General features: G+C 31.9%; 1 protein-coding gene across 1 annotated transcript in view; it reads left to right on the forward strand.

Moving 5' to 3' along the window:
- Positions 1 to 13,483, forward strand: part of Sox15 (Sox box protein 15) — a 154,686-nt gene that overhangs the window by 18,344 nt on the left and 122,859 nt on the right. The window contains exon 2 of the mRNA XM_068768861.1: positions 988 to 1,214. Within this exon, the coding sequence (XP_068624962.1) occupies positions 1,132 to 1,214 (83 nt within the window). The 5' untranslated portion in view covers positions 988 to 1,131. The remainder of the gene's footprint in view (positions 1 to 987; positions 1,215 to 13,483) is intronic.

The following is a 13,483-nucleotide window of genomic DNA, read 5'->3' on the forward strand; positions in this document are numbered from 1 at the left end:
TACAAACGTCCTCTGTATTGGTGCGAGAAATAACACCAGATATACCTGCACGGATGATACAATTACAAGAGGCATTGATCAATAGATTTTTTTACCACTGAATTAAAATAAAATTTCCTCTGTAAGTGTCATCAGAAGAATTAATATATTTAAATATATATGTCATGAGCTAATGCCCTGTACTATTGACAATATTTATAATTAAGAAGGCTATTTAAAAATAAATAAAAAGCATTAAATTTGACCTATAAGAATAGTTATAATAACGTTATTCCACTCATATCCATTTTTTTTATAACTTTTTGTACGTAAAAAGTTACCACAAATTTTACAGTGATAAATTTTGACAAAGTTTTTGTTACTATTATGTCAAAACAAGATTCTTTTGTAACTCTGCGTTTACCAATACGATTATCTTTTTACAGCTATCTTCAGTATTGTAAGACAAAAGCTTAGCACAGATATAAAATAAACATTAGTATAAATGAAATGTTTTCGTAAAGAATACCCAATAGTTTGATATCCGTTAAGTTTGACTATAATACTTCTGATAAGGATTGTTAGATCTAGAGTACAATGATATGAGTAACCTTAGCAACATTTTACATAAATTTTAGACTTCACTTCACCAATGAAGAAAAACTAGTTAGAAACTATTGTCGGTGGATTAAAATACTTAAATTATTTGTACATTTGGTTGCCAGTTCTTAAGTTTTTTTCGACTCTCACTGCTTTGCGTGTAGGAGGCGGCAGGCCGCACAGAGCGCTTGTCCTAAGACCTCCTGTAAGGTAGTGAACTCTTAGATCGCTACGCCTAGGTTTACGAGGGGACCTCGGCTTGTGTAGTGACTCGTCGAGTCCATATGTAATTTTTTCAAATCTAAATGACGAATGCTTGTATACGTACAAATCTGTTTATCACTAACAATGTAAAATTATCTTTTTCCATAAAAAATATCAGTTATTAATTATTGTTTTTCTTTTCAGACATGATACAAGGAAGAACGCTAACGATGTGACGTACATAATGTGTTTCCGCGTCAATTCGACGCAATCTCAACGGACTTTGACGAACTAGTGCTGTACAAGCAAGGATATCGACAGTCGATTGTATAAATAAGATAAACACGAATGAACACCCTCATGCTCACGACTAACGGAACGGTAGAAGATCAGCCGTGTGTGGATAGTAACATGTCTTTCTCTTCTTACAAGTAAGTACATAACTTTTTTTTCCTATAATTAATTAGTGATTAAAAAACGATTATTTAAAAAAAATAAATGTAAAAGGATTACGGATTACGAATTAAAAGCTAGCGATTTTCAAACAAACTTTTATGGTAAGAACTTCAGTAGGTTGTATCAGATAGTACCTAGAATCAAGTTTACTGTTGTTATAGTGGCATCCTTCAACTTAAAGTCATAATAAGATCTGACTTTTTTAAGGATCACTTTTACAAATGTCCTCAAAACAGATTATTCACAATTTTTCCCAAGCCGCAATATCACTTTAAAAGCCTTTCAGCCACTGTGCTAGTATATCTTAAATTATTTTTTGTTTGTTAAACATTTTAAATTTCTTGATGTAAGAGTGATATTTACTTACACAACTATGATTAAACGTAAACAAAATCTCTTTAAAAATATTTTCATGTTTCTTCTTAATTTATCATATATTATGCTTATTTCTTACCTAAATACAAGGTCATTGATTTAGATAAATTAGTTATAAAAAAGTCGCTAAGCTTGCATACATGCAGTGAAAATTAGTCTACATAAATTTTACCGCTAATGTTTTCTAAAAACCTTTGAAATGATTTCACATTCGAATACTTATCAGTTAAAAATAGAATTTATATCATTTACATTGCCAATAGCTGATTTGAATAAAAAAAACCATCATAACCATAACGTGAAGATGTCAGTGACACTTGTAGGATAAAGTCATTTAATCGAAACGCGCCAAAGAAGTTTTGGCCAATCGCAAGCAGAATTCAGATGGAAAGATTACTTATACTTGGAAATGGCGGCAAGTTTTCGATGCATCATTAACAGCATTACGCGAATTAATTAGTTTTTTGTTTCTGTCATCTTCCAAATTCTAGCCGTCGAAATCTGTAGAGTGGGGAGTTCGTTTTAAATCTCAGTACATGTAAAGTTGTTTCAAAGTTTTACATTCTATAACAATGCACTGGAAATGTTTATTTTAACAAAATTTGAGTTAGTTCGGTATTAAATAATAAAGTATTTAATGTAATAATGTTATGGTTGAAAAAAATGTGCAAATATTTTTATTTTAATAATCTATAAAGTAAATACAGCAATTACGGAACGCAAAAAGCCGTTGGCCAATGAATTCGTCAGGCGGTTACAGTCCTCAATCGGGCACCTTTCATTTTAAAAAAAGTACCATACGCCATTTCATGTCAATTTTTGAATTATTCATCGTGCGAATGCTCGAGCGCATCGATTGATGCAAGCAAAAAGCACGCACTCGCTAATCTTTGCCCTCCTTCGTCTTACTTCGGGTTTCCTCGGCTCCCAGTGTTGCCAACCAAAGCGTTTATTATTCAACTATTTTTTGCAATCACGCTGAGCAAGGACATAGCTGGGAATGCATTCATTTGATAAATTATATTTTTTCCCGAGTAACAAACGCCTAAAACTTTTTGACATAATTTTTCCCTGTCAATATTAAAAGATGCCTTTTGTTGGTTATAGCACAGGCTCATTCACGCGCTTATATTAAAAAAGGACGTATCGCTGTGTCAGATAATCCGTGGCATTCTAATACCACGTTCTTAGAAACAGAGCGAAGTCGTCGCCGATTTTAATAATTCCTAAAATCTTCAAATGAGTTTGACTATTATGTTCTATTTTGATTTCATGTGTCGCTATTTTTTAATGATATAGGAGACGGATAGCCACGCGCGAAGTTATTTTCTAATGGTTTATTAGCCGTTGTTAAATTTTTTGCTGGTAATTCTTGGCTCAGCGATGTTACAATCGTTTGTTATTAATATAATTCTAAATTCGTTATTATTGGCCGTCAAGCCAATTACAAGTAACATCATGATGCTCCGGGAGCAGAAAAAATATAGTATTCGAATTTCCAAGCGTTCATCCCCCGCGCCCGCACGTCCGCCGCGCCTCGACGCCGCGTCTCGAGTGTACGTGATTGGTTTATTAATTAGGCGAATCATCGTCGGGTTCCATTTTTAAAAATAGGCGGGATTCTTGCGGTGCGACTTTTCTTTTTAATTTTGGCCGGCGTTGAACGCAATTAGAGTTGCCAGTAAACTTTTTATAATAATTCTGGCTGTGACGATAAAGGTTACTTAAAATTCTGTTTAACATGCCTAATTAACAAGGTAATCGTGAGCATTTTTTGATTTATTGTGCGTACCTAATTACAATTTCATATCGATACCTAATAAGAGATGTGGATGTAGTAAAAATTTTAAATAAGTCTTCAATGTCAAACATTTTTTGTTATAGCTAAAGAGGTTAGTGTTGGACTTGTTTTAAAAATCTTTTATAAAAATATAAATGAAAAACGTTAAAACTTTATGGTTTCGGTTAGTTTTAGATGTTAAAGACTAACATAGAATTGTAACCGATGGAGCGATGCATTTTTAGAACGCGAACGGTTGAGGTCATCGGAAAAATAACATAAAACGTTTTGCGCGGGCCGCCCTAAAGTTATGTCTCGTGGTGAATACCGTTAGGATGCCTTCCAGGCTCGAAATGAGATAAAAAAGTTGAAAACTATTCCAATTGCCAGTATTCGGAATCCGTTTTGTCTGCTATACGATTTTTGTGACAATATTTTGCTTCATGCTTTCGGTGATTTTAATAACTACGCCATGTGATTCTTCTATTAATTATTTATAACATACGATAGAATAGAATTTTGTTCAAAGTAAAGTTCTAGAAAGTAAGTAGAAAAATCTTAGTTCGAAATTTCTCGATCACAAATAGGGATATCGTTTTACACACAAAACTTGTGTTCAACACCCGCCAAATTAACTATTTATTGGTCAATTTATACGTTTACAATTTAAATTTTAATTTAAAGATATAATAAGTCTAATAAATTTATCTATGTCCAGTTTGTATGTTTAAAAACACATTTAAACGAATAAAAATAATAATTTTTGATAAAGTATGATAAACAACCTTCTTCAATAGATGTTTTAATCAATAGATTTTTTCTATCTATCTAGCCGGAAATAAGCATACCTATTTCATTATTGTATGAAAAGGGAGTAAAGAAAGGCATTATCCATGCGCGTAAATAAAATTAAATAACTTCTATTCCTTCTTGTAGTATATTCAGTGTACTTGTGTATTTTTTTGTATTATAATAATAGTTTTAAAACTTGCTTTCATTAATTTAACAATAATTTAAAAAGTCATTTCTTTGCTTGAAACAACCAAGAAGTTTGCAGTTTTATTTAAGTAGTCATAGTATGATTTATCACACAGTTTATACATATGTGGATTAATATATTATTACAATTTTACTTTAAAATTATTAAATGTAAATGATGAATTAAAATAGGAACAATTAAAATAGGAAGTTAAACGATGCATTATTTCACGAGACCGCTCACCTTCACATCTCTGCCAACCCCGTAATCGAGTTGAAGCATGAAGCTACGTCGCAGCTATAAACACGCGGGCAAGTGGAGACCATTTCACCGTCTCGACAAGCCGACTGACCGCCACTAAGTAAGATCGGGACATAAATTCTTCACTGGGTTAAATAAAAATAAAAAATCCGAAAACCCCTTTAAGAGCGCTACCGAACTATAATTTATGGGAGCTGGTCCACCGACGGCCATCGCTGCAAATAAAATAAATAAAAAAGCGTTTTAAAATAAAAGATTTGCGAACGGGGACGCAAAATGGTGAAATTGGGAATAATTTTGCGATAGCATCGCGGTCGGACGGTACCTTTCAATTTCTTTATATGTTTGCAAATTCGGATTTTTTGCTCACGGGGGAAGTTATGGCGCGGGCGAGCCGAGCACGGACCCCGCATCAAATAAACTATTAACTGGTATTGCGGGATTTGTATGGCCGTCGTTAATTTTAAATTAGCGTACAGTTTAACCACATAGGTTTTTAAATTTCTTCCTTTGCCATCACAGAACAATAATCGATATTAAGTAACGTCTTCGAAAAGTAATCATGAGCTTACGTTCATATGCATGAATAAAGTTCCGTGAGATATTTTACACCTTCCTTTTCTTAGTTTTCAATCAAAAATTTCGCGTTCAAGCTTAGCGTTCAAGATTTAGTTGATCGAAATGTGTGGAACTTAGTTCTTAGACTTATTTACAAGGTTATTATAATTTATACATTAAATACTGTTAAATTCCATAAAAAAAGAGACCGGCTCTTATCAGCAGATCAGCCGGTCTTATCAGCATTTTGAACTAGTGGAAGCTTACTGCCTTTAATATTAAAATAATTATATTCAAAGGTGCGAGTAAGTTATTTTTTTCATTATAAAAAATATAAAATGGTCGAAAATACCAATTAAGAGGTGTTTAATATTAAAACTAATTGACAATACGACTAGAAAAATGCTATCATTATCATCATGCAAGCTGATAGACGATCACTGTAAGGCATAGACTTCCCCTAATGATCACCACTATGACCAGTCTTTGAAAATACCATACATATCTTCAACCTTGCCTGTATTAAACGAGGATTTTGTTTCATTGCATATGTTTTACGTGTGTTTAAAACTTTTGAAGAGCAAACATTTATAGAATAAAATTTGTAGTTCATTTCACAAATTATATATTAAAGAACTTAAAAATATTAGCTACTATATTATTAGAATGCTATATTCATTCGACGTTATGATTATAACTGATTTAAACAAGCCTGTGCTCTATTGAATTAAACAAGATCACCACTGGACGAGTGCAAATTAGAAAGCTTAAAGGAGATTAAAACCGCGATAAAACCTCGGTGGATGTGATATGACATTTGGATGTGGCATTTAAAAATAGACACGAACGGAAAGTTTGCTTACTTACAGTGTCAAACCTCATTTTTATCATGGCCAAATTCTGTTTGGCATTTATCTTCGTCTCATTTGAGGTAGGAAAGCCTTGAGCGTTTAGCCTAGACCTTATTAAAGTTACTAAGGTCTGGAGATCCCGTGGAATGCTTCTCTTGTCGTTTTATTATTTATTTCACCAGGTTTCGAAATCGCCAAAATCTGTGGACGCTCTGGGGAATAACAGGTCCGAAGGGGCCTCAAATGAGGAATCAAATCTTTATATGTTTTCTTTGATATAATAAATTGTGTAGTTCAGATTCTATATATTACAACAATACAGATATTTGCTGGCAAAAGACATGGTTTGGTCCTAAAAGCATAGTTAATCTGTACTGACTTTGAGATATGAGAAAGTACAAAAGTTTCACTGCATATTTCGTTCTCGAACTCAAATACAGTACTTATTATACATTAGTCATGAGCGTGTAAATGGAATCACCTATGTAAATAGACCCTTCGATGAAAACGACTCTACCAACAAACTCCCTAGTAAAAACGGACTTCTATGTGGAAACGAAGTTACATGTGCAAAAGGTATCCCCTGTAGAAACAGTCTCTGTATAAACAGATTTCCATGCAGAAACGAACACTCTAATAACGAGTATCTGACGGCAGGTCTATGGATTCAAATTTGAGTACGTAATCTTGTGTTCAGCGCCATACGCTGTAAACTTGGTTCAATTGAGCTTTTTCCTCCAATATTTTCTTTTAAACTTACAAGAGTTCGTGGATTATTATTGTAAAATATTTGTCTAAGGTATTCGCATGAAAAAAATCCATAGAAGTTAAGTCAAATGATCTTGGTGGTTAGAAACGTAACCAACTCGTCCGTAGAAAAATAATCTCCTTATAAACACTTCAAATTCAAAATTGAAACTGACAGTTTATACTCTGAATCCTTTAAGGAATGTCTCCGCTGTAAAAACGAACGCACGCTTACGCACTGATATTTAGTAGTAGATATAGGCAATACAGTAGTACTTCGAAGGTAGTTCATATCGAGATTTAACAGCAGTTAATATTAACTGGAACGTTCTCGCACAAAAAGAAAGAATGAAAATTATTTAAAATAATTTTATAATTGTAAAAATAATATAATGTTTGATTTTTAATCATATTGTAACTTAGTCTCAAATGAATCTTTATGTATGTAGTGTTCCTTTTATTTATTTTTATTTATATTTTGTTATAGTATGTGTAATCGACTAGTGTAGTGAACGTAATAAAAAATACATAATAAATTACTGATATTTATATTATTTAAATGAAAATATTGCTTCAAGTTTACGGTGCTTAGGTTTATTGTCGACGTATTATTGAACAATGCTTTGCAGAACAGGTGAAGTAACGAACAAACAGCTTAAAGGTTCTAGCTTGAGTTAACATGTCCATTGTTATGTATTCCATGGCAGCTAGTCACCGGTCAGACATGATGGCCGACCCCGTCCCAGTGCGACGTATCAATAATGATTTGTCAAAATCGTCGACTGCTCTAGTTTATTTAATTTAATAGCATTACGTTACTATCGTGATGGTATACCACGGCGTTGTTGACCTGATTTCATTAAGATCTATTTTTTTTATTAATAAAGTACTACCAGAAAAATTAATAATATTACATGAAATAAAACACAATTAGAAAAATACAGACCTAATTGCACTAGATTTAAAAAAAAATTAAAAATAAAAATCACAAACATTAAATTAATTAAATGTTAATAGTAATTATAATTCTTTAACTAACTATACATTCATTATTTATTTATTATTAACAGAATGTTATGTATCGTCAGTATATTGTAAAATATTTTTGAACGAAGATATCGAATTATGGTAATTGTTTAAAAAAATTGTTTTCATAGACAATAAGTTATACAGAGCAAAAAAAGAAAAAAACCAGGGGTTGGAAGTGTGCCATCGTACATTGGTCCGGCGACGACGGACTAGACATATTTATTCAATGTTATATTTATATTTTATAAATTCTAGACTATAACAGACTATGACAGAGTCTAAACAATATAAATTTGATAATATTTTAAAAAACATTATTAACATTAGTACGTAATATTTGCATCTTGAAGCATATTGACGCCTAATTGAAAATACAAAAACAGGAACCGTCAAAAATTCAGATAGCGTAAATGACACCTCACTTTATGTTTTTTATTAGTGTTCGTATTATTTATTTAACATTTATATTATAACCTCTCCAATAATGAAAATACAGTACAATACGATGTATATCTTAAAGATATGTATTACATAAAATAACATTGATAACGATTATAAAAAATATTAAAAACAAAAATTTAAATGTACTTACTTATACTTTTTATTACGAGGTATTTAATTTACTTAAATATTTATGAACATATTTATATAATTATTTAACATACTCATAATTTGAACAATCCAACTTCATACTGACCTATAAATTAAGTTGAAGTTTGATTTGTTGTAATAATATAAGAAATAAATATTGTGTGTCCGAGCCAACATAAAAAGGGTCACATATATTTACTTGAAAAAGGACGTGGTCAATCTACACATATGACTAGATTATTGGCGCAATTGGTTTTTAGGCAACTCCATTAACGCTCTTACATAATCTGTGCCGCGCGTGTCTTGACACAACCGGACGTTATTTTGTAATTATAATTATTTCATATTATTACTAATACGCTGCTTTGAAATAGGTTACGTCCGCTTTTCCTCAATTATTAAATATATTTAATTATTTAATTTGGTAAAATAATAGTTAAAAATTTTGAAATAAATACTATTAACCCTTTTCTTGATAATGTATCTGTAGAGATACATCAGAATTAAAAACAATAGTGGCATCAGTTTTAAACGCAAAGCAATCATTTGTATGTGAATTTTTAGGTAATTTCTTAATTTTCGAACGCTTGTTCAGTTTTTTCTGTTGGCATCCTTGGGTCTTAAAAGTCAAGTGGTATAAATATTAAAAAAAATCTGCCAAGTTATGGGTTAATATAATTATAATTTTTTGCCGCTTTCAACTGGCCTTATTGGAACTCTATAGGGAAACCTATGTCCAGTTGTGGGCGTGCTAAGACTGAAATGATGAAATGATAATTAAAAGAAATAATTCTATAAAATTAATTATATTTCGCAACTTATTATAATACGTAATTATAACATAAAATGTTATTTAAAAACATTAAATTACAAAAGATATAAATAAATCATAAGATTGTAAATGAGAAACCGCTTACATACAATGTTAAACTGATTATATGCTCGTTTTTATTTAGCACTTTATACGCACACAAAAACGTAACCGACTGCTTTTAGAACGAAGATTATTAATAAAATCTATTTAATTATGTGCGAAACAGGAAAGACAATTATATGATACATCGCAAATTGCATTTCGATAAGATAGTAAAGAGAAGTCTAGTCTAATGAATACTTCATACCTCGTAGTACAATAAACTCTCCCTAGCTATCACTAGAGATGCACAAAGGCATTCTAATTCTTGCCAACATTTCTGTTAAACGGTATAAATTATCTTACACTAAAGATAGATTCATGGGTTCGATCCCAGGGATATAATCTTATAAAATTCACACATTGTGCATTAATTATGTAGGATTGTCTCTGTTCACAAATTTTCAAAGAACGGGCAACAACGTTCTGCCCGTACTATAAAACCACATTGCGATCGCCAACGCGTCTATTATCGTATAATCCCCCATATGTTGGAGGGAGACCTACTCCTTGCAGTGGGCGTCTATGGGCTGGAATGATGAAAAGATATTTTTAATTATGGCAATGTCTTGGTATGTCTAAACTCTTCACAGTTTATAGGCTGATTGTTTATTTGTAGTCAACGTATGGTGCATTCTATCCAAAAAACAGTTTTTCAGAAATAATACGAAATAATATAAAATTCGAAATACATTTTGAAATTCATTATGGCTTACTATCTATCTCTGCAGACTTTTTACTGTAAGTTATGGGCTTGTCGCATTTCAATGAAAAAAAAAATAATTAAAATAACATTTCAAAATGATTATTTTATACAGCATGATTAGAAATAGTTGTAAATATTGCTTTTTGCTATAACACTTATAACCAATAACATATACGTCTATCGCATTGTGTTTGAATGTATTTTTTCACATTGAATAATTCTGTTTTTCTTGTGGAATATATAGTTTTAATTTTCGGCTTTGATGGGACGGACTACTGACTTCGCTATTAATGCTAAATTTTGAGAGTTCCACGTGAGACTCGACACGGGCCGGTACATTATTTTAATTCCATGAATTGTAAGACCGCTAAGCTCTTAATTCACTAAGGTGGACGCCCAATAGACTGTATGGGCGCAAGAACCTTCGTTAAAACCTCTGCTTGGGCTCAATAAGTTGCAAATAATGTAATAGGTAATATGAATTATATTTTAACTTCACAATGGTTAGGCTTGTAACGTGCTACCGAAACTGTAGTACCGCGCCAAGGTATACGCGCGACAGGACGGGGAGTGTCCGCCGCTATCTAATCCGCCGCGTCTATTTAATCCGCCGTCAACACACGTGATGTTTTTTCCTCGGCCTCTACCACACCGCAATGTCCTGAACAGTAAAGCGGTACCCGTGACACTATAACAATAAAAAATAATGATATTATATACAGCCCTGAATGTTAACGAAGAGCTACGCAAGGCATTATATTCGAAACCTTAGTTGGTAAAGATTTTATTATAACAAAAAGAACTATACGAACAATATGTTCACGTACTTGTAAATAAAACGCCATTTTAACAATATTACGCTGTTTAGTTCTATATTTTCATTTAACCATATTCCGCATAAACTTTGTTTTTTTCTAGAAGTTACAAGCTAACAAAACGAGTTAGAACATTTAGTTGAGAAAACAACGACGGTTGATATCAATATATGTAAATATAACAGATTTGAACCCATGTACTAACTCATCACGATATTTGTGGAAATATAAGGCTTAGAGTTTTGAAATTTAGCTAGAATACTTTTTTTTAATGATTGGAGGCTTACTAAGAATGATGAAGAAGCTATACCAACAAAGGATTTAAGAAGGCGTTTGAGTCCGCGAACAGGGCGGGGACACCTGGTAGAGTCTATTATAAAATTTTTAGGTTTTCAGTTTAATTAAATTCTGTCATAATGTTATATATATCTTTCGGTAGAGTGATTATCAGGTAGTTAAATGCATTTTACACGTCAATATCACACTATAGAATATCTATTTCACGTTGATGGATGTAAAACAGAATGCGTTATAGTGTGAGGATGCGTCGCACCGTGCCGTCGTCTGATAACGATATCAGTGCATCTGATATATGCGTTACGCAACTCGAGCCAGCTTTGTTTACTCTAAATTGCGACTTGGCTTACTTATGACGAATAACCAATTAAACAAAATTGCTTTCTCTGTCTTTAGATCGTAAAAAAAGTTTTTTATGTTACAATACGTAATACAGCTCTAATATGATTTTGTGCTACTACGAATGGTCTAGAAGTTTCGCTGACGTCGATTTTTATAGTTCTTATATATCAACATATTAAATAAATTTAGCAAAAGTTTAAACAACTTTTCAGTATATTTATTCATTTTAGGAAGAAACAAAATGATCATAATTCTATGAATTGTTAAAAGTATAACTCACAAGGTTGTCCAGGAGTTATAATATGTAGTATACATATTCAAAACGAGTGAAAATGATATGGTACGAATAAGTTACAATTAAAAAATATTAGACAAAATATCTAGACTTATAATACTTTTGTGAAAGTTTAATACCAAATAGAAATTACAACTATGTCTTAAATTTCTCATTCTTTTAATTTCTGCATATAAATGCATGTTTCGAAATCTCATCAAAATAATACACGATGATAATTGATTCAAATAGTTAATTATCTACATTATTGTAGTTGTGTACTTCTTAGCTGAACTATAAGTGACTTCGTGACTTCACAAAAGAAGTTAGAGTTTGGATATTGAGTTTCATCGAAAGCAAACATACTAATGGAAACTTTTCTTTATTGAAAGTAAAGAGCTGTTTGAAAAATATAATATTTTGTAATTCCTTAATATAAACTTTTCGGACCAATTATTAATTCATCCTTATGTCACTGCATGGCATAAGCCTCTTTTGAAGATAACCATGATGTCTTGCGCACCCTCATTTCGTGACCGTTACTATTTCGAAAATCCAGCCTGTGGACTATATAAATTTGTATGCCTTTATTGATGGACCAGAACTAACGGAACGTAAAAATGGTATCTCGTAAAATTTTTTGAATATTAGTTTACATTAAAGCCTGCTGATTGCATTATAAAAAAGTGTAAACCGAAAAAACTATTGTAAAGCCAAGTCGACAAATATGAATAAATAATATATGTTTCTGTATACAACGCAGAGTAAAAGCGCGCCATTAGACAATTTCACGCTCACAGAAAAAAAATATAATCAGTTTGTTTACAAACGTGGACGGGGCAGTGGCAACAAGGCATTGTGAGCCGCGTTTCGTGTCAACACGGTTTTGCCGCGGCAACAGCCAATACTAGGAGCTGCCACAACAAACAACCGCTTCGGGGAAGGCGGCTCGGCCGTTTGCCGTCCCGTCTATGGCTGGTTTTAGCTTCGCTTTTCGCACCATCGAACGTACTAATGTCGAACGTTTGTTTTGGTTGTAAAAGGAAATTGCTTACGTTAAGGAGGTGAAACAGTAGAATTTTTTTTTATTTTATGATCCTAAATCAACACATCGTAACAAGTTTTGCGTGTTACTTTTCTAAACACTTATAAGTGATATATTCCGCAAACCGCGCAAAAGAATAATGACAACCCATAGAGGACAAATACAGGATAATCTTATCTACGTGCATAATATTATATAATTAATAAAAATAATAACTATATGTACGATAAAAAGAAGGTTGGCACTAGAAATAAAAACATAACAAGTCCCCTTTTTCTTTTTCTAGTTTTCATAAAATTAGTTAATCCCTTGTGTTCAGATCAGTTGTGTGCGGTATTGTGATGCACTACATACTATGTTATATTTTTGAATTATCATGTAATAAATTCAAGAAGTTTATTAAACACAAACGTATTAAAAAACCATTTGTAGTCTGAAGGATATTTTATATGATAATAACTTTGAAATGAATTGATATAGCTATATTAATGATATTGTTAAAATGACCACAAAAAAAAAACCTTTGAGTTTGTGGTAGATTCTTAGATCAGAACAATTGTAGTTTTAATTTGATGGGTGTGATTAAAGTGTATTACTTGAGTTTAATACTCTCGATATTTTTAATATCCATATATTTATGTGTTAGAAAATTAAGATTATAAAACGTTAAAAAAGATTTTA

The sequence above is a fragment of the Battus philenor genome, unplaced genomic scaffold (assembly GCF_028537555.1).
Source record: "Battus philenor isolate CCGP_79_NKW_IND1 unplaced genomic scaffold, ilBatPhil1.0.hap1 SCAF_27, whole genome shotgun sequence".
Classification (NCBI taxonomy): domain Eukaryota; kingdom Metazoa; phylum Arthropoda; class Insecta; order Lepidoptera; family Papilionidae; genus Battus; species Battus philenor.